Raw genomic sequence first — 20,946 nt, 5'->3', positions numbered from 1 at the left:
CAGCCGCTGTCCTAGGAGAGCCTTCGGTCATGCTTCTTAATAGTGACTCATGGGGCCTTCTGCCCGCCTGGGGATAGCAGTTGGCTCTGGTCACAGCGCCTGGGGAGGTTGTTACAGGCTTCTATTCATGCTCTGCAGGTCCCGGGTTCAGGAGTGCATCGTTTACGGTGCGTTCCACCGGGCGGCCATCTTGGACTCCAGACTAATGAGAAGAACCAGCACTTTTGTGGGTAATTCAAATCTTCCAAAAGTTCATCCTCCCCCAGGACAATTGTCACAAAATCAAAGTCTAATTCTGTTCTCAAAACCTTGTTTATTATCTTTGTGACTTTATTCCCGAACACATGCACTCTACAAAATTCCCACATGTGTTCAAATGAGCCAGACCCATGACCACATGCCCAACAGGCATCCTAGTCAATCATACCTTTCGCTTTCAACCTGGTTGGCGTCCAGTAAACCTTATTTAAAATTTTTATTTGCTGCACCCTCTCACCTAGGTTCAATGAGTTCGGGGACACATTTCTGCATAAGGTTTCCTACTTGCCCTCCGACATGTCTACCAATTGCATCTGACCATGCAGTAAATGATCATTTGATTTATTTATTTTTTTTTCTTTTCCTGCTAATCAAAAGCTTGTACATGTCTCTTTCCATTAACTTTCAATATCTGTTCCTTTAAAGAAGTAGTCTGGTCAGAATGTTATTGGCCCATCGATCGGGCATGTATTTTAGAGCATATATCGATCGTTCTTAAAAATATTTTTAAATGCAGTTTAACCGGGTTTTTATCACTTTTAAGACATGCGAAAACGATGGGTCGGGTGCCACCATCTTGTGCCTATCTTATCTGTTGATCCATTGCCCTAAGTTCTCAAGTTCACTCATGGCACTAATTCATATCACCCGCCCCTAACTGTGACATTGGGAGTCGCTCACAATTAGCTCCACCTATTTTAATGACGTTAGTGGCAGCGTAGACAAACGCACCCTGTCATCACCAACGTCCTAACATTATCTAATGCCGAACCAGGAACATAAACACACACATCCACAGCAGACACAAAACATTTGTTTCTTTTCACAAAAATGATAAACTGTTTATTTTGAAGAAATCTGCAATAGGCAGGAGCGTACCAATTACTTCTAATTTCGACATAATGCTGAAAAGAGGTCATGAAGTCCACGAAAATGTGGGTAGCTTTTTCCAGTAGAGGTTATAGCTAGCGGACATCGCATGGTTCTAATTTATTGTGAACGGTTATCTTATAATTCTGATTCCGTTCATCAATCCCAGTCTTTGCATTCTTCACAGAAAGTTATCCAACCCCTCTCTGTTAAGGGGACTCAAGTGTGCAGTTTTGGTATAGGGAACTTGAGGTCGTAGTTCCCTGGGCTTGGGTGGGTGCGTCTCCAGTGTCTGCTGGACTACAGCCTCAAGAACAGGGTCTGCCATCTTGGAGTTCTTAACATTCTCGTCTTTAGGTCACTGGTATAAGGACTGGCTTGTGGGCCCCACCCCTGAGTATGGCTTACAATTCTTGTGTAAAACCTGGGGCTTGTTAACTACCTCCCTGGATTCCCCAGCCTACCTCCCTCTACCCTCATCCTGTACTTCTCTCCCCCCGCTTGCTACTTTCTCTGCCCCTCCCCCCCCCCCCTCTTCCCACTACTCCCCAATCCCCTCCACGCAAGAGGATCTGAAAATGCTGGCTCCAAGAAACCACCCCTTCTTGATGCCATTAAAGGGCAAACCGTACATGTTCCATCAGTCCTATTTTGTAGGGACTTTGTTTTATTGGGGCACAGGCAAGGGTTGGAATTGGCCCCAAGATCGACAAGTGTCTTGAGATGGAGTCGCTGAAAGAGCCAGTCATATGCCCAAATACCCTGTGACTGTGACCTACCATCATCGCCAGGCAGGGGACTTCGTCACAATGCAAAAAACAAATAGCTAGGCTTCTATTCGCTTGGTACAGTTTTCTTACCTACATAGCAATTTTGGCCCACCTTATTCGTTATGTAGGTGTGGGGTCTGTGGACACACTTTCAGGTGGGCTATAGCCAGTGCCCCATTGGGGGGCAAGAGTGGTGTTGCACTGGCTATGCCCAATTTAGGTTGCTTGAGGGCCAAAGTTCATGCTGGCCAGTGGCCACTACAAGTTGCTTGAGACAGGGCGTGTCCCGCCAAAGGAGCCACTGCAGATTGTACACGTTGAGCTTATTGGTACTCAGGGTTTCAAAATACATACTGGGCATGGCCACATGCCATGTGCTTTGGTCCCAAGTGCTGAAATGGGCGGAATTTAGATCCTGCACCAGCCAACGTTGCCACTATTAAGGACTGCATTCCAGGACCAGTGGACACTGGTTGTTCTTTGTCTGGAGCATGGCTGAATGTCATACCCTAGTCACTGATTATTGGGCTTGACCGAAGGCAAGCCCAGTGGAAACCTTGCATGTTTAGGTGGTGCCTAGGTCACGGATAAAGGCCATGATCCAGACCACGAGAAAGGTGGGCATGGCCAAATATCATGCCCAGTGGCCACATTAAGGATCTCGGAGGAGCCCAGGACTAAAATTGAGGCCTGCTGAGGTTCTACAGGACATGTCTGCAAGCCAGGTCCAGTGGACACGGCGGATGGTAGTTGTCTGTGGGGAAGTTGCCTCGGAGCATGTTTGCTAGGCATGCTCAATGCCAGTTAGGGTTCATGTGGGAATCTGGTCAAAGGCGGAAATCATGCCCTCTCAAAGGGCCAACTATATGGCTGCATGTCATGCCAAGTTGGCAGAGTAATTTTTTTGTTTGTTGTGTATATCATTTAACAAAAAGAAAAGCTAAACTTCATTGTAGAACATTTGGTTATGGGGATGTTGTTTATAGCACAAAACCTCACAAATATGCCATTTATGGTTCCTTTAGCAACCATTTATTTTAAAATGTTTTTATTGGCATTTGTAAGTAAACATATACACGCATATCAAACTTTGCATTATTTGTTGCCAAGTTCACACGTGTAAGCAATTTCTGTAATTTTTCATAACAAATTAACCTCACAAACGTAAACTTTCTTCGCTTGTCAGGTCACTTATGGGATCTATCCATTACATCATTCTGTGCGGTTGGCATGAGTGAAACATGTCCTTTATTTTAAAATGTTTTTTTATTGGCATTTATAAGATTGCATTTGTTCAGTAAATCACATATTGCCGCTTTTATCCATACATGTATATGATTGGTTATAAACAATAAAATAACACATTAACAATTAACTGTCTTCACTTAGAGGTCAGTGAGCTATTTCCAGTGTCACTTTCGTTTACAGTTGCGTGGGGGTTCAATTTTCAACCAACACTGCTTTCGGCTGGGGAGTAACTTCCAGGGCAACACCTTCCCCTTAGTGTTTTCAATAGTGTCCTAGTAGTCCTCCCAAATGAGTCTTATGTGTATTAAAAGGGGTTTGTCATCGGATGGAGGAATTCTGTCCCGAACCAACGTTTTCCAGGCTTCGTATGTATCACTCGCATTCTCCTCCAACCTGGATACCCCTTCACTCCATACCCTGGTCTCTGCCCAATGCTCGAATTCCCTATGCCATCTTACATACTGCGAGCCTGCCACTGATTTCCATGCCATTGCAATAGATCTCTTGACCAGTATGCATATCATATCCATACATTTGACCACATGCTTAAATTTGCTTATTCTGGGGTATGCTCCTAGGAGGCACTCCTTCAGAGTCCAGTCATACCGTACTATCAGTGCTTTTCTGCAGGCCTGTTCTATTCGAGCCCAGAAACAATGCACCAGTATACATCCCCAGAACACGTGTATAAGCCCTGCCTCCCCGATGTCACACAAAGGGCACAGCGGCTGTGTGTTGCTGCTGATTTTGGCCAGCATGTGCGGTGTCATGAAGGTATGATACAAGACGTTTAGTTGGATCAGCCGAAATCAGGCATTTCTAGACACTTCCCAGGGGTACATCAATATCCTCTCCCACTCCTTCTCGGTTATGTCTACTCCCAGATCTGTTTCCCACCTTGTTTTTAGTTGTGCTTTTGGTGTTGGGTCTATCCATCAATCGGCCGTATAGTCTGGACACCGGTTTACAGCCGTCACTCGGGTTGTGCATTAGGGTTAGCAAGGGGTCAGTTGCTGGCTCCTCTGGCCATTTCTCCCATTTCCCTTGTGCCACCTGTCGAGCACTTTGATACCATAGGAACTGCCCTTTAGGCAACCCCTCCTTCTCCTGTAGGAATTCAAACTCTCTGAAAACACCCTCTACATGTACATTGCCTCAAGTGTAGATACCCCACCTTTACCAGTACCTTACCAGTGCTAGATCTATTCTATCTTTACAAACATAAGCAGCGATCGGGGTCTCGGTGAGTAAGGGAGTAAGGGGGTTTGAGTTGTAGCAGCGTCTTGGCTCTGTTCCACACCTGTCTCCCCAGTAATACAATCATGGGGGCGTTCCCCAAGCAGCCCAGCGGTACCCACAGTATTTATTTTAGGCCTACCGGAGTTACTAGTTGCCATAATAGCTCAGTTTCTGATGTGGCCTCATCCGAGCCATTTAGCCACAAAACTAAGTTGCGCTGCCAGGTAGTATTTCTCCAAATCTGGCATTTGCATCCATCCAGTGTGGCAAGGGACAGTTTGTGTTGGGTGGTACCCCACAGGCACTCCCCCAGCAGCACTTCTAATAGGCGAAAGAATGAGGCCTTGATATAACAGTGTACGTTATGAAAGTAGTATAAATATCTCGGCAGGATAATAATTTTAGCGATGGCCGCCCTGCCCATCATTGATGATGGTAGTCTGGACCAGAACTTCATGGATTTCCTTAAGCCCTTCACCACAGCTGCGGTATTACTCTTGTGCATCAGCTCTGGTGTGTGCCTTATGTTCATTCCTAAGAACTTTTGGCAGATTTTCCACACCCTTTCCCCTCAGGCCCACCAGCGGGAATATTCAAGACTTTTCTCTGGTGAAACGGATCCCCTACAACCCTTGCATAGTTGTCTAGCACATCCAGTATTACTGTCACATTGAGGGGCGGATCTCTCAGGTACAGTAGTACATCGTCTGCATATAGTGATATCAAGTGGCTTGTACCTGCCACCCAGATTCCTGCATCCAAGAATTTCTTTCTAAGGTAAATTGCTATCGGTTCAAGCCCCAGTACGTATAACATGGGTGATAGTCGACATCCCTGCCTGGTGCCCCTTTGAATATCCCAGACCGAGGACACTACCCTCCCAGACTTAACCCTCGCCACTGGTGTAGTGTACAGTATTCTTATCCACCTAAGAAATTGCTCGCCAAATCCAAACTCTCACCACTGCAAGCAGCCACTCCCAGTATATCGAGTCGAACGCTTTTATAGCGTCCAGCAAGATTATTGCGTAATTTTCCTGTGAGTCTGTTGTGTGTGCCATAACATGCTGCAATGTGCACAGAACAGCCGTGTTGCGGTTTGGTATGAAACCATTTTGGTCTTTATGTATCAGGTCTCCGACCACCCTATATAGTCGCTTAGCCAATATGGTTGTCAATATCTTAACGTCATAATTTAACATTGCTAGTGACCGGTATGAGTCACATTCATCAGTGGCTTTTCCTGGCTTTGGTATTGGGATCACTAGTGTTTCCCTCGTACTCTCCGGCAACACCCCCTTTTCGTATGCCTCTTTGAATACCTTATGTAGCACTGTGGTCCGGGCCGGTTCGTAGGCCTTAGAACTCTGGGGGGAATCCGTCCCTCCCAGGGGTCTTGCTAGTAGCTAGTGATTTGATTGCTTCGCTTACATCTTCAGCTAGTCTTGCATTGCATTTTGCCTAGTCTGGGCAAACCTATTTCCTCCAGTGTACCCAGTATGTCATCTTGGGGCAGTGTCGTGGCCGTACAAACGGGAATAAAATTCCATGAAGGTGTCATTAATTGACTGCTGTGACTTGTGCCCGTTACATCTTTAAGTTCCATTGTTAAATGATTCAGGTGTTCCCTCTTGCACAGCCACGACAGTAGCCTGCCCAGCCTTTCCCCTTCCGCATGTCCACTAGTGGTTTTCACAATGTAATCAAACTTTGATAGTCTCCCCCAGGGATCCTGGCAACTACGTCTGGCTTCCGCTAATTTTGATTCCTCCCCTCTGGTTTCCTGGGTGCAAGCTTCTATTTGCTTAATCTCCTCCCATTTCTCCAGGGCCATCCTCAATGTTGCAATAACCTCTCCCCTCACCACTACCTTCAATGCCTCCTACACTGTGCTCTGATTTTTCACACTACCCACATTTCTTTCAATATATTCCTCTAATTTGTTTTGGAGATCCTCTCTGAAAGCTCAATTAGTCAGTGCATCAACAGGCATACGCCACAATGGTATGGGGGGCCTGGGGCCCTGCATCTTCCACTGCAGGAGTAGCAGCAAGTGGTCTGAAACCGACCTGCCTAAATATTGTGTTGACTCTACCTGTGGTAATCGCTTCTGGTGTATAGACCATGGGGCAGAGAGAATAGGAGTATTCTCTGTCTGCCGGGTGTAGCTCCCTCCACACATCCACCAGGTCTAGGTTCCCTATCATTGCGTTTAGCGCCACAGGGGTTGCCATTGCCCAGTTCATTGGTGGGTTAGACCTGTACAGATCTAGATCCCCTCACACAATTGAAATCACCCCCCCAGATGAAAAAGCATTCCCGATATGGGGTTATTTTGGCGCATAGCGTGCTGTAGTGCGCAGGGATCCCATGATTGGGGAAATAGGAGTTGACTATACATATTTCAGATTTCTCAATGCAGCCTCTCGGTATTAGTTACCTTCCGCCTATATCTGCCTCCATCCCCAATAATCTGAAGGGTTCAGCAGCATTTATCCACGTAAAGACACCCATGTGCATATTCGGAGTATGCCACTACGTATCCCTTTCCCCGCCCAGAGTTCCTTCACCTTGGCCATAGTGTCCTCTGTGAGATGGGTTTCTTGCAACAGTGCAATCGACACTTTTTTCCGGTTTGAAAAGGATTTAATTCGGTTTCTGTGCAGATAAGTTCCCATTCACCTTATGTTCCATGTTTTATTTATTTAATTTATTTATTGCATTTATTACAGACATCTTAAACATTCAGAGATTGGGGTTGAGTCCTTATAGCAGGTTACAAAGTAGTCATAAAGCATAGTCAATTAATATACAGGAAACACAATCATATTTATACAGAATATACAGCAATCATATATTTTTTACAACGGTTCAGCACACTGTGGGTGTTTTATAAGCCAGAGAGTGACTGATGGAGGTAGCTGTCTTGAGTTTGCTAAAGTTAACTAAAATTGGTTAAAAAGTCAGGTTTTTAGGGATTTTTTGAAGCCTTATTTATTTTATTTATTGCAGTTAACACCTTCATGATAGTCGCCATGACTGTGTAATGTGATCTTCCTTCGCTTCCCTACATCATCCCGCTGCCCCTCCAGCATAGTCTCAGACAACTTTTTCTTCCATCCCAGCGTGCTTAGCCCCCCTCTGCTTCCAGTCGTTGCAAGTGACCATACCCCCCTCTGCTGCAACTTCATGTGAAGAACCTAAGACATTCCAAACAGCAAACGGAACTAACCATCTGCACCCAACTGCTACTCCACCCCTGTAGCACTGTGCCTTTTCAAGTGAAGAACTTAAAACAAAGCAAACAGTCAACAAAGCTAAATAATCGCGCCGAGCTGCTGCTACCAATCATGCAGCGCTCGGGTGCCCCTGCACTGATGTGACCCATCCAGGCCTTCTTGTGCGAGTTGAACTGCATCAGCAACCGGCCGATGCTAACCTTAGCGTGGGCTAGACCTGTGAGCCCAAAGCAAGTGGCCAGTCATCACCCCTGTCAAATTTTAGGATTCATCAATGTTTTTGGACTTATTGCCCATACTGTATTAGCACTTCGTAACAGACGTGGTAAATGGCATGTCTCCCGCTTCCACCACCCCCAGGCTTCTGGTTACCGCTCACGTGACAGTTAATTCTCCACCGTCCTTATTCTAGTGCTCCAACCACATGGTGGCCGCAGCTGGAGTCTCCAGAAAAATGTCGGCCTTTGTAGATCACCTTTAACCTGGACGGGTACATTAGCATGTACTTCATGTTTAACTGTCTGAGTCTGGCTTCAATTGATACAAAAGAGTTCCTGGCTCTGTGAACAGCGGGCGTCTAGTCTGGATATATGGCTATTGTGGAGTTATCTCGTCGTATCACTCCTCCTTCCCTCGAGTATTTCAGTATGACTTCTCTATCCTGGAAGTTTAGGATTTTTCTAATCCTCAGGCGAGGGTGCAACCCAGGTGGCGGTCGTTTCTGCAAGGATCTGTGGGCTCTTTCCACCGCAAAGCCTTGCATGAGTTTGCCACCTCAGACTTCCTGTAACAACAGGGTCTCCACAAATTCAGTGGGGTTCGGGCCTTCAAGTCACTCTGGAATTCCCAGTAGCCACACGTTATTGTGCCGGGCTCACCCCTCTGCACCCGAGCGCGATTCCAGCAGAGCTTCTCTCCTTTCCAACGCCTTCAACCTCATGTCCAGGTCTTTTGTTGTTTCGCTGGTTTCTTTCAGGTCGGACTCCATTGTCGTTCTCTGTCAGGTTCCGCTTGTCTCTCCGTCAGGTTCTGCATGTCTTGCCTCAATTGCATATCCACCTTCACCTCATCAATTTTTGTTTCAAAAAATTAACGCAATGCCGCAATTGCCCCTAGCACCTGGTCGTCTTTGTTGCCTGAGTCAGGTGCCTTAATTGCATCTTGTGCCCTGGCACCCCCTGTGCCATCTCGTGAGGTCTGGTAGCGTTATTGAAAGTGTCCATAATTGTGGATTTCTTCTTCCCCTTGGGTGGGGACCTGCTCTTGTATTTGCTGCTGAGCCATTTCACTCTGCCGCTTCTGCAAAGTCTCGACAGCAGGGCCGTACAATGGTTGCAGCTATTGTATGGCGGTTATCGCTTACCTCCGGTGCGATGGGTGTAGACCTAAATTGTAGTTCTAGAGGTTGTCCGTTCTGTGACCGTGCTCCACCTATGACCGCTTTGTTGCTGTGTTGTTGGGCGGTGTTCTTGACTTTTGTGTAGCTAAACTGCCAACTTGTTTTGCTTGTGAGTCGCCCGTAGTCTAGACCTTCCTGTAGGCTCAACCACACTTACGCCCATCGCTCTCCTGTAGTGTAGTTATATAGCCCTGGTGCACTCGCCTCATGGACGTCCGTCTAATGGGCCCCCGGTGAGTCCAACAATCAAGGGCGCTTATTCGTCATGCAGCTTAGCTAGGGGAGCCATGCGGCGCAATCATCCTAGTGTTCGCGGTGGCTGTTCGCCCACCCCCTTGTCACAGGAGGGCTTGCTCAGCGCAACGGCCAGTAGCCCCTTATACCCTTGTCCAGACGTCAGCAATGCTCTCTGCAGCAGTGCCAGTCGCCGATGCCCAGGACCCCTGTAGGTTCATTCAGCGAGGGCGAGGCCCGCGCTGCTATCTTTACTGCCCTCAACTCAATAGCTGGGTTTCGGTGTGTTTTGCCAAGTCTCGTGCATTCCGATAGTCCTGATCCATCTGCCATGTGTTGTGTTGGGTTCTGTGCACCCCTGCGTTTACTCGTGGGTGCCGGGTGTTTCAGGACTGCATAGCAATGGTATACAGTGCCACTCCCCCCCTCATACACTTAAGCGCGCTTTATCTCAATCCTGACTGGGCCGTTTGCCACCCAGGCAACCTGCAGAACAGCAACTACATAGCGGGGAGATCCCCCATTGGTCACCCACACCTCCTGTGGCCAGTATAAAAAAAAACCACACACACACACACACACACACACACACACACACACACTCACACTCACACTCACACTCACACTCACACTCACACTCACACTCACACTCACACTCACACTCACACTCACACTCACACTCACACTCACACTCACACTCACACTCACACTCACACTCACACTCACACTCACACTCACACTCACACTCCCAGGTTTATTTGGAGCAAATAATAAACTTGGGACGGTCCCAGCCACATATTACATTACAGTCAGGTAAGGGTGAACCGTGTCACCATATTTGCCACCGGCACAAGCTGACCACGCTTCTGGTTACTACCAGGAGAACACCGATTACTACCAGGAGAACACTTATGGGCACTGACAAAGAGGTTGCTAGCCTAGAGCCCTAAAAGGGAAGTCGGTGCCCGTCGATGGATTTGGCTCGAGCCCGGCCAATCCTGAGCCGCTGCTGCAGCGTGAACGTCCCTCATTGGCTAGGACTGCCCCGATACTCAGCCACGCATTGGGGGTGGCTTTCGCTGCCCACAATGCCCCTATACCTTTGCTCCTTTTGTCCTAACTCTGCCCCACCACCTTTACTCACACCTTGAACCTTTTATCGAATTCATCCCAACTTCAATGTCAACCAGTCCTGAGACTGCTGTATCCTAAAGCTGCACCATCATTACACATATGACACCTGGAGATCAGTCCAGGCTGCAGAGGTGCCCGGCTGCCTGCGGGTGGCACATGCTCCCCCTCAAAGTCCAAAGTTCACTTAGTTAAAAAAAAACCTTACCAGGGGGGCTCGAACTGGGCCCATCTGGGCCACCCTTTAACCAGATTTCACTCTGTTGCCTCTGGAGACCTGCGCTGGCACGTAAAGTGCCCCATAACACTTGCCGGTGGCCCAGGATTACATAGTCACTGGTACTATTGAAGGCCAATGTGGCCCACCAGACCCAGGGACTGTGTACAGACTGTTAGTCCAAACCCTCAAATCGCACAACTCTGTAATTTCAAGAATCAGTGCCCCTGCGCCATCATCTGGTTTTACCGCATGCGTGTACCTTATGGCAGTGTCGCCAGCTTGCCCGCCTACATAGACGGTGATATTTGCTGGCCGGACATACCAGTTGTACTTCACTACAATTCTTTAACTATCAGTGCATGTTTTATCATGGCGTGCATGCCAACTCCAAGTCTCCCCATATCCACTCGTCATGTGGGAATCCTGTAGCTTACCAATCTTTGCCCATTTGCTGTAAGATCTACAAGTAGCACCATAAATTAAACTTTCAAGGAATGTGTACCATCACTAAAAGCCTTACCACGGCATGTACCTTGCTTAAGTATCCCCAGTTCACCTTTCCCAACGGGGCAGTTATGGGCGTTCCTGGCCGTGCCCTTCATTTGCACCTAAGCTACCCTTTCAATTATCCCATGGCTTATGCCATCGTTAAGTCTTTGGATATCTATGTACAATGTGGGAAGTCCCCCGCTTACCGAACCTTTCAAGGTCTCAGTGCAGTGAAAATGGCCAGACCCTTAACTTGCACATAGACCAGAGTTTCAAATTGTCGCGACGTAAGCCACCATCAAATCTTACCATGGCATGTCCCTTGTGGGAGTATCCCACTGCTTACCAAGCTGTTAGTCTCATTGTGCGGTGCTCCTGGCCATCTTCCAGGGGCCAGACCAATTATCTCAATTACCTCTCATAATAAATAGTCACAAGCAGTTACACACACATTTGATATGCAGCTCAGTGTCCCCAGCTAGCCACATCAAGGAGAAAAGGACCCCTCTCCTCGTACTTTCCACACCAGGATGCTATGGGCAGATCCGCCATGCTATGCCTATGTAAAAAAAGCACGTCCAGTCAGCCTCCGTGACCTGCAGCTCGACCCAACTGAATCTCCGGCCAAGTGACTTAATTAAGTCTGGCCATTACCGTTTACCCTGGTATTGGAGCCAGCTCCTTAATGATGCTAATATCTGCCTGGCTTTACTTGAAGACATTGAAGACACTGTAATTCCACCATCCCTTCCTACATGAATGTTAAATGTTACAACAACCTACTTTAAATGCTGTGGCTCAGAGACCTCCCCAAAACCACAGTTGGAAAACCAATGTTTTGTAGAAAACGCACTGGCCAAGGACTGCCCTGCATGGGTTCTAACAGGATTTATTGGGCAGCCAGATTATACCTACCCATCTTTGGGTTTTACCTTCAACCTTTGATTGTGCAGTATTATCCTGCGCATAGGTTCTGCAACTCGCGTCCATTCCCGGGTGAAGCACCCACCTCAATGCACCCTTGAGCCTGCCTTTCCACCTGGCAGCACGAGCCTCTTCCGTCTGCGTTTCACCATTTCACCGTTGATCCTCGCGGCGCTTGTCTTGCGGCTGCAGGAGTTTCTCGCATGTGTCCTGGCTTCCTTATTGAGGTTGCAGCATTACTAGTGGCTTCCCGACACAAAGCGCCACTGTTATGGTCATGGCTCCTTCTACCACTGTTCCAATGTTGGCGGACCTACTGCCCGTCGTGTGCACCTCCCGCACCGGGTCTTAGTCCCGAAGCTCCCGGAGGGTGTTTCTCTGCACTCTGGCAGGATCTGCCATGGAGGGAGTCAGTGTCACCATACGCCTCCCCGACTGTGTTTTGAGGGCACAATGGTTGCTTCCTTCCCCTTTGCCCAACTGCAGTTGGGTCGGGCATACAGTCCCTGCAGGAGCTTCGCCTGCAAATGTTGTTGAGCCTCTTCCTATGCGGTAAACTCGGCTGGGATGTTAGACGTTCCTGTGCCGCACCACACCGCTCAGTTGACATAAGAGAGCCGGTCCGGACATCAATCCCCAGTCGGCCTTAATGCTGCACTCTTGCGTCGGCCAAGGTGCCACACGGGCCAAGGTCTATCGCACCCTGTGTTGCGCGCAGGCCGCGACTGTCGGCCCCGGCTCCTCCTCCCTCAATGTTCAGCTATGGCCTCATCTGGCATCTTGCTGGCACGGAGTCCCCTGTTCGCAGTTGCCATTCTCTGCTCAGGCAGCTTTGTTTTCCACCGAAATTTCAATGCGGGGCTTGGGAAACGCATCCCACACTCATAGCTGTGCTCAGGTGATCACAATGTCAAACAAAACGTTGCATTTAAGGATTATGAATAGGATCTGGACGGGAGCTCAGCTCAGGCACTCCCTCACTCCATGGGCTCATGCCACACCCCCATTCCTCTAGCAACCATAACTTGCCTACTGCCATGACCAATTTATGGTCCAGCACATAGCATCACACGTTTCTACAGGACCTGAATCCCAAAAAGAGCTAAAGAAAAAAAGTAACATCCCAGACTGATGACTTTTAATTCAATTTGAGTCTCAAAACAAACAAAATCCCAAATGCACTGTGATCGTATATTCATGAGTCGATTTTCTTATACGCTTATACAGAAGTGTTTCAAACCGCAAATTTCACAGGCATTGTGTGGTGGTGGCAGTTATGGTTGCTTTTGGAGGCATGACTGGCAAATTTGTCGGAGTTCGTTTTTGTTGTAACCAGAATTTCCAAGCCAAATAACATGTTCCATGTGTTAGTTCCCCACAAACTGATATGCAAATGATAGGTTGTATGGCAGAAAAGGCTAAGATCTGAAAGCGGTACAGCCCATACAACAAGTGATTTTTAGGTCTTTTTTCTGTTCAGTAGAGCGTTTCACAAATTGTTTGCTAATTTTGAACCAATTTTGGTTTTTACTTTGCATCTTTGAATTTTACAAAGATTGTGCTTTAAAAGGTATGGACTGTCATCTATGAAAATGTAGTCGCAACATAATTACAGCTGGCTTCTATCTGGTAAAACCGCACAGTAAATGTATGTATCCTTCTGCCCCCTTTACTTTACCCCAGACCCTCTATATTCTTGATTGCCACTTGATGTTAAGACAGATTTTAAAGACCACTGCTGTGAACGAATGTGACAGGTTCCTGACCCAATATCCTCCCCTCCTGCTGACCTAGCTTTTGAGTTGCAGGGTAGCTTTTGTAAAAAGTCTCATGAAGAGCCTCTTGATGCCAGCAAGATCCCCCTCCCCCACCCTCCAACCCGCCCACACATTCCCTCCCAATTATCATTCAACAAACAAGCTAAAGAGTGGATCGAGAGTTCTGGACCAGGAAGCCCCTTGCATGAGAAAGGAGACTGGAGCTACCTGGGGGAGGTGTTGCCTGCAGAGTCCCTCTTTGGGATTCTGTGTAGCAGGTGGCATCCCCATGATTACTCGCCAAAAACAAAGCAAAAAAATACAGAACACTGCTATGCCGCAGGAGAACTGTACACTGAACCTCAGTTCTTAAAACTAGTAAGGTCTCTTATTGTAGTGATGGATAGGCCAATCGTGATTGGAATACTAATCAATGGTAGGCTGGACTAGTACAATGCCCTCCTTATGGGGGTTCAAACATTTCAAATAAAGAGATTCCAGGTAGCCCAAAACTCTATCAGACTGATAGTTTTGTTGAGCAGAAGAACGCAATCCCCCAATTCAGAAGGCAGATACATTGTCTTCCATTATCTCAAAGAATCCTTTTAAAAGTGCTCTGTCTGGTGTTATGCATCCATGGGATGGTACCAGTCTATTTGAGAACAATGATCCAGCTGTACCTCCCTCCGAGACTGCTGCACTCTTTAGGACAGCGCCTTTTGCAGGTCTCGAGGGTCAGAACGACCACATGGGGCGAGGGACAGTTCTCTGTCCTTGGTCCCAGAGTGAGGAATGCTCTTCCATCGAATCTTTGATGACTTGACTCTCTGACAATCTTTAGGAAAAATGTAAAACCTATTTGTTTGCATAGTTTAGACCTTCCATTGTTAGTCCGAACCCTTGTGACACAGCGATGAATTACATATGAACATCTCTACGCCTAAATGCATTTGTGCTTGGTCCCCCCATGTGTATGCACATTGCAAATCATCAAATCTACAAATCAAATCCGTCCGTCCGAGCAGAGTCGTGGCTAGAAAGAGGGGCTTGCAACCTGACCACTGAGGCTTTTGAAGGCATTGCAGATCCACTTAAGCTGCAGCTAAAGGAAGCAAATGGACCCAGAGCCTCTCCACTGGATCCAGCCATAACTGAAAAGTGCACCTCTTAGTGGAGGCTTTGGTAGAGCTGGGCATGAGTGGAGAAACCAATATAAAGCTGGGATCAACTAGCAAGATGCTTTGGAACAGCCAAGTTGGCGGGCACCACTGGAGGAAGCCTAGAGGCCTGAACTAGCGTAGGGCTTTTGAGAGCGTTTTGAAACTGAGGCTTCTAAGGTGGATAAAGCTATGGACCCTTATACAGTCAAGTAGCTGGGAGGCTGGAAAGCCTGACAACCCTGTCCGACGTGTGACTGCTGAAATGTTAGCTGTGCCCTGCATCCCCGCAGGGAGAGATGTGGTGTGGGGGGCACCAAAGCTAGTAATGCAGGAAGACTTGAGCTGGGCAAATAGCGAGCTGTCTGCTTGCTCACTGTGACAGTCACTTGAGCAAGAAGAGAGCTGGGTATCCTCTACCTGTGACTGGATTTGAGCAAAGAGTTGGGCGTTAAATCCCTGTGAGTGATTAGAGCAAAAGAAAGTTGTTGGGAGCCATATCCCTGTGACTGTGTTGTCGGTAGAGATCCTGAAGGAAACGGTTTTCCCTGCTAACAACCGTACAGCCTTAATTTTGCATTCTGGCACTTTTTTCCTATTCGTTCCAATAAGGGATCACCCTTTTTTACTTCTGGATAATTCCCAATGCCGCATAGGTACTTGCCTCAAGTGTTTCCTGACAAAATGTTGCAAACCTATGCTTTTGTCTCGGATGTTTTGTCTGCCGCACAACATGTTAGTATATACCAGTGATGGCGAACGCGTGGCACGCGTGCCGCTGCCGGCACGCCGAGCTGTCTCTGTGGGCACGCCGTGACTACAGTCATACACTGTAGTCACGGCGTCGGCTCCCACAGTTTGACCTCGGAATTAAGAATGTATTTTTGCCTTATTAAATGATGAAAGCAATATAATGCTAGTGCCATAGCTCTCAACTCGCCAAAAGCATCCACACACCCGCCCACCCGCCAGCTCCTTGGTTTCACCCGCCTTCCCCCACCTCACGAGACTCAGTAGCACTGCGCATGCGCGCCGCTGGCTCTGGGCGCAGGCATGTTTAATGAGCCAGCGCGCGGGAAAGTTTAGTTTCTCATTACGTGCGACGTGCAACCTGCTGCAAGCTTTTTCGCCTAACAGACCTGACGCTTTGGTCGGAGTGGCAGTGCCTGCAGCCTCGAATCCGCCGAACTGTGTAGGAGTCTGCGCCATTGCTACCGCCTTTGAATTCCGGCAAAGACTTGGAGGCGAGGATTAATTCAGGAAAACAAAGCCAGGTAAGAAAAAAGTGCTGTCAGCCCCACTACATACTTGCCAACATTCTGTGACCAAAAAGATGTAGGATTTTTTGCGTTTCAAAAATAATTCACATAACCATATCCTCACAGGAAAATACAAAACATGCATTGATTGTTGGCACCAAAATACACAACCCATCAAACAGCAGCACAACATGGAAAGATTTTCAAATGTTAAAAATGTATTAATTGGCCAATAGTGATGAAGCGCTCATGAAAGAGACATTCCGCCGACGCTCGCTTTTTTTTTTTCTTCCTATATTAGGAGTAAAGAACATGAGACATCATGCACTAATTGGAATAGATCACTGGGTGAAATAGAAACAATATTCCTCTGTCTTCAGCCATAAAACGGATGTTTTTAACGCTCAATATAATTCATTTGGAGGGAGTTTTAATTCACAGCACTCATTTCACAGGCACACACTAGGATGCCCATGAGGGGGTACAAAATGAAGTCATATATAACAGGCGAATTTAAGGCGAGTTATGGAATGGGAAAGGGGAAGGCTCGGGGGAGGAGGTGAGATGTACGGATCTTCAGCCTAGAAAGTGATGCAGCCCAAGCAGTACATAGTTATGACAAGTTGAACACTGAATGACATGGCGACTGATACCCCCCTTAGTCTGATAGGCAGATGCTGTGTGATGGTGTTACACTCTGCCAGTTGCCTTCACTGGTGGTTCACCGGGTTGTACCGGCAAAAGTGCAGGACTCAGTCAAGTAGCTGTCTTGGTGATATGTTAACATTTTTGTGTGTTTCTGTTGCAGACCTACAGCAATGAAACAGTGCAGTAGTGTCTCTTGCCCAGCCTCTTTCCCCTGCCTAAGTGCGGTTGGTGAATGGGCCAGGGCAAGCTCAACGTGGGTAGCTCCACACTACCAACCTGTCAGCCCCATCATAGTGTTATTTCTATATAGATTTCTCTTCATGAGTTGTCTGAAGATCTCTAAAGCCTGTTATAAAATCTATGTGGACACCCTAATTTGTATATGTATTGCAATGTGAAGGGATGTCACCGCAAGTGACTTTGCAGTGGCTCTGTCTGGCTTCTTCTTGCTGATGGATTCTATCCATCAGCAGTGATTTTTGGATACGAGGCTTGAGCCTCATTACTCCATCTTCTCGGGTTGAGAATGTAGTTCTGTGTTGGGATTCTTCATGGTCTGTGCGGATTTGTCACAGTTTATTATGTACCTTTTTTGTGAAATGCTGCAATAATATTTTTGGTGTAGGTAGGGATAGATTTGTATTGGGTGCTTCATCCGTCTTTATTTTGTGTTTTTTGTAGACTTGAACACCCAAAAATGAGTACATCAAAGAAGGCAAAATTAAAAACAGATAGTGGAAGCTCATTCCAAGAGGCCTGGACACAGTCATTTGGAGTGATTGAACGCAATGGGAAAGCGTTATGTGTTCTGTGTAGTGAAAGTGTTGTATCTCGCACATCAAGTGTCAGACGTCATTTTGATACCAACCATAAAAGTGTTGCGGAACTTGGTAAAGCTGAAAGAAAAGAGTTTCTTGATGGGAAATTGAGGAAATATCACTGCCACTATCGTAGTTATTGCAACTATCTTTCTAAAACAAATTATCTGGCAACTGCCAGCTTTGAAATTTCACTGTGCATAGCAAAACATGGGAAGCCCCTCTCTGATGGCGATTTTATCAAAACGGCCATGTTGGCTGTGAGTAATTCCCTTTTTCATGATTTCCCAAACAAGGACAAAATTAAGCAACAAATCTCTGAAATGCCACTTAGCAGAAATACTGTTAAAGATCAAGTCCTGCGTATGGCAAGTGATGTTAGTCAGCAGCTCACCACTGACTTACAAAAGGCAGCCTGTTACTCCATGTGCTTGGATGAAAGCACAGATATAAATAATCATGCAAGGCTAGCAGTAATTTTGCGTTATGCTGTTGGTGACATCATGAGAGAAGAGCTCATGAAACTGGTGTCTTTGCCTGGAAGAACACAAGGGATAGATATCTACAATGCTGTGATTGAGGCTTTTTTGTCACAAGACATAAGGCCAGAAAAAGTGGTTTCGGTTACTAGTGATGGGGCACCTTCCATGGTGGGGGTAACATCTGGTTTCATACAGTTTTTTGTTAAAGAAGCAAAGCATCCAGTCATACAATTTCATTGTATTATACATCAAGAAGCTCTTTGTGCCAAGGAAAGCAGCAAAAAAATTAGACGATATTCTCAAGGATGTCACAAAAATGGTGAATTACATCATGGCTCGTGCTCTTAATTGTCGACAGTTTCAAGCACTTCTTGATGAGGTACCGGCACAGTATAATACTTTACTTATGTACAATAATGTACGGTGGCTAAGCAGAGGAAGGGTCTTGGAGAGATTTGTAGCCTGCTTGGATGAAATGAGGCTGTTTATGAATGAAAAGGGGCAGGAATATCCACAGCTCACTGATATGACCTGGCTCGCCAACCTCATGTTTTTTACTGATTTTACAATGCACTTCAACGTACTGAACAAAAAACTGCAAGGTTTAGGGAAAACAGCAGAAAGGATGTTTTCTGATATCAGAACATTTGAGAGAAAACTGCAGGTTTTTGAAAGAGACCTTGAAAGTGGGCAGCTGAAATATTTTCCAAATCTAAAAATGCATTTGGAAAATTCTACAACATTTACAGACCATCCAAACCATCATGAAATCTACAAGGAATTTTCTAGCATTATAGTAGTTGCAAAGGAGAATTTTAGTAACAGATTTTTACAATTCCGTAAAATGGAGACAACCCTGTGTTTTCTTACGTCTCCAGATAAAGCCAAATGTGAAGAACTTGATCTTTCCTGCTTACACTGGTTAGATTTAGAAAATCTTGAAATGGAGCTACTGGAATTTCAAGAAAGCTCTATCTGGAAAAATAAATTCTATGACCTGCTTGCAACACTTGAGAAGATGAAGTGTGAAAGGATAACAGAGGACAGCACAGTTGCTAGTTCGGAAAATGAAATCCTTAAAGTGTGGAATTCTCTGCCAAATAATTTTAAGTCAATGAAAACATGTGGGATTGCTTTTCTTTCTTTGTTTGGGTCATCCTAAGCTTGTGAGCAGCTGTTTTCAGCATTGAATTATATCAAATGTGATGCCAGAAATAGACTAACAGATGAACTCAGTGCTGTGTGTGTTGCTCATAAACTAACAGAGTATGAGCCAAGGTTTGAAAAGTTATCAGCATGCATACAACAGCAAAAATCACATTAATTGTGCCCACAAAAGGCGTCTTTAAAAAAAAATACATGCACGTGTACAGTTGTTTTTTTTTTATTGAAAAAAAACAATGTTTAATGGAAAGCTCTGTTATTGTGTTTTTCTTTTTAAACAAAATCTGTTAATTAGTTTGAAAAACTGTACGAATTGTTTTTTCTAAACTAAAACCTCATTATTCAGGTTTAATTGCAGTGTTTGCACTTTGAAAAAAATAAGTCGTTTTGGTTTGCAGTTTGGGCACTTGGGCTCAAAAAGGTTTGCCATCACTGGTATATACCCATGCTCAAGGACCAATATTCCAGATAATCCACTTTTTCTTATTGAAGATTCCAGTTTGGAGTGACCGATTGGACAGGAAAGTTTTGATTTTGTTGTAGCAGAGTTATGGAGAAGTAACTTCTGTCTTTGTTTAACTCTCCCTTTCAGTGCAACAAAAAAGCAAAGAGGTCGGACATTGTGGTGCTGTATGCTCGTACATTGAAAGCTGTGGACACAAGTGAACAGGAGCGCATGAAAAGGTACATTGGGAGATACGTGGCGTCGTCATAGTGCCCTCTGTGAAATGGTTTCCAACAAATTCTTGATATTTGGGTGAATAAAAATACTTTATGGTGTAGCACTGCCAGTAAATAGTTTTTATTTTTATTTTGAAGGCTCGGGTATGGATACAGTTGGTACTAACAGATTCCTCATGGCCCGCCCACTTTCTAGAAGTTGAATTGCAGTCCAATGTTTAGAAATGTGTTTATTTCTCCAGCATGGGGTCTGGCATGGATTCATATGCTCATGAATATTCCCCATCGTCGGGCTGGGAATTCTCGGTAAAGAAAAAATCGGTTTCAGTTACGTTTCTGAACTGTCTTTTAGTAGTAACCAATCACTGGTCTCTGGGTCATACTGTCACCAGTCAATGACTGCCCTCTCCCTAAGCCCCTCCCCTGGCAGCCGTCCTCAGATTTTCACCGCACGTTCAAGTGTTGGGAGTCCTCGTGCTATAGCTCTCTAGCTTTTACTGCGTTTTGTGATTTTTCAAAGAGTTTAATCTCATTTTTTCGGTCAATCGAGCCTCCAGCTCCACCGTTTCTACTTCCGATCAACAGTGACCCGTTTTGGAATTTTCTACGCCCCTCAAGGGCGAGGTTTTCGTCGAGTTATGCTTCTTGGAGGATTCTACAAGACCTTGAGGTCTACCCCATGGACATGGCCCAGGACAAAGGAAACTCGACGCCCGGATCCAAGTAGTTCAGGAAATGCCCTGGATGCGGATTGCAGAATGTCTTCAAGGAGGACGAGCATTCGAGATGCCTTTACTGCCGGCACGAAGACAAAACGCACGTGGAGAAGGACTGTGTGTTTTGCAAGAACATGTCGGAACGGACCATGAAGGATCGGCGTATCCGCCTCACCAACTGGCTAGAAGGAAAGAGCCAAGCGGGTAAGAAGAAGAGGTCAGAGCGGTCTTCGAAGTCCTTTGA

The 20,946-nt window shown here is 46.2% G+C and overlaps 1 protein-coding gene across 2 annotated transcripts in view; it reads left to right on the top strand.

Moving 5' to 3' along the window:
- The window catches only part of RFWD3 (ring finger and WD repeat domain 3), a 580,144-nt gene that overhangs the window by 230,289 nt on the left and 328,909 nt on the right, over window positions 1-20,946 (top strand). For both annotated transcript variants that reach the window (XM_069604073.1, XM_069604082.1), the window contains one exon: window positions 19,898-19,989. In XM_069604073.1, coding sequence (XP_069460174.1) covers window positions 19,898-19,989 — 92 coding nt within the window. The remainder of the gene's footprint in view (window positions 1-19,897; window positions 19,990-20,946) is intronic.

Source organism: Ambystoma mexicanum, chromosome 1p, assembly GCF_040938575.1.
Source record: "Ambystoma mexicanum isolate Mex_15411 chromosome 1p, UKY_AmexF1_1, whole genome shotgun sequence".
Taxonomy (NCBI): Eukaryota; Metazoa; Chordata; class Amphibia; order Caudata; family Ambystomatidae; genus Ambystoma; species Ambystoma mexicanum.
The sequence above is the reverse complement of the archived record's forward strand: the minus strand, read 5'-3'. Positions and strand labels throughout refer to the sequence as shown.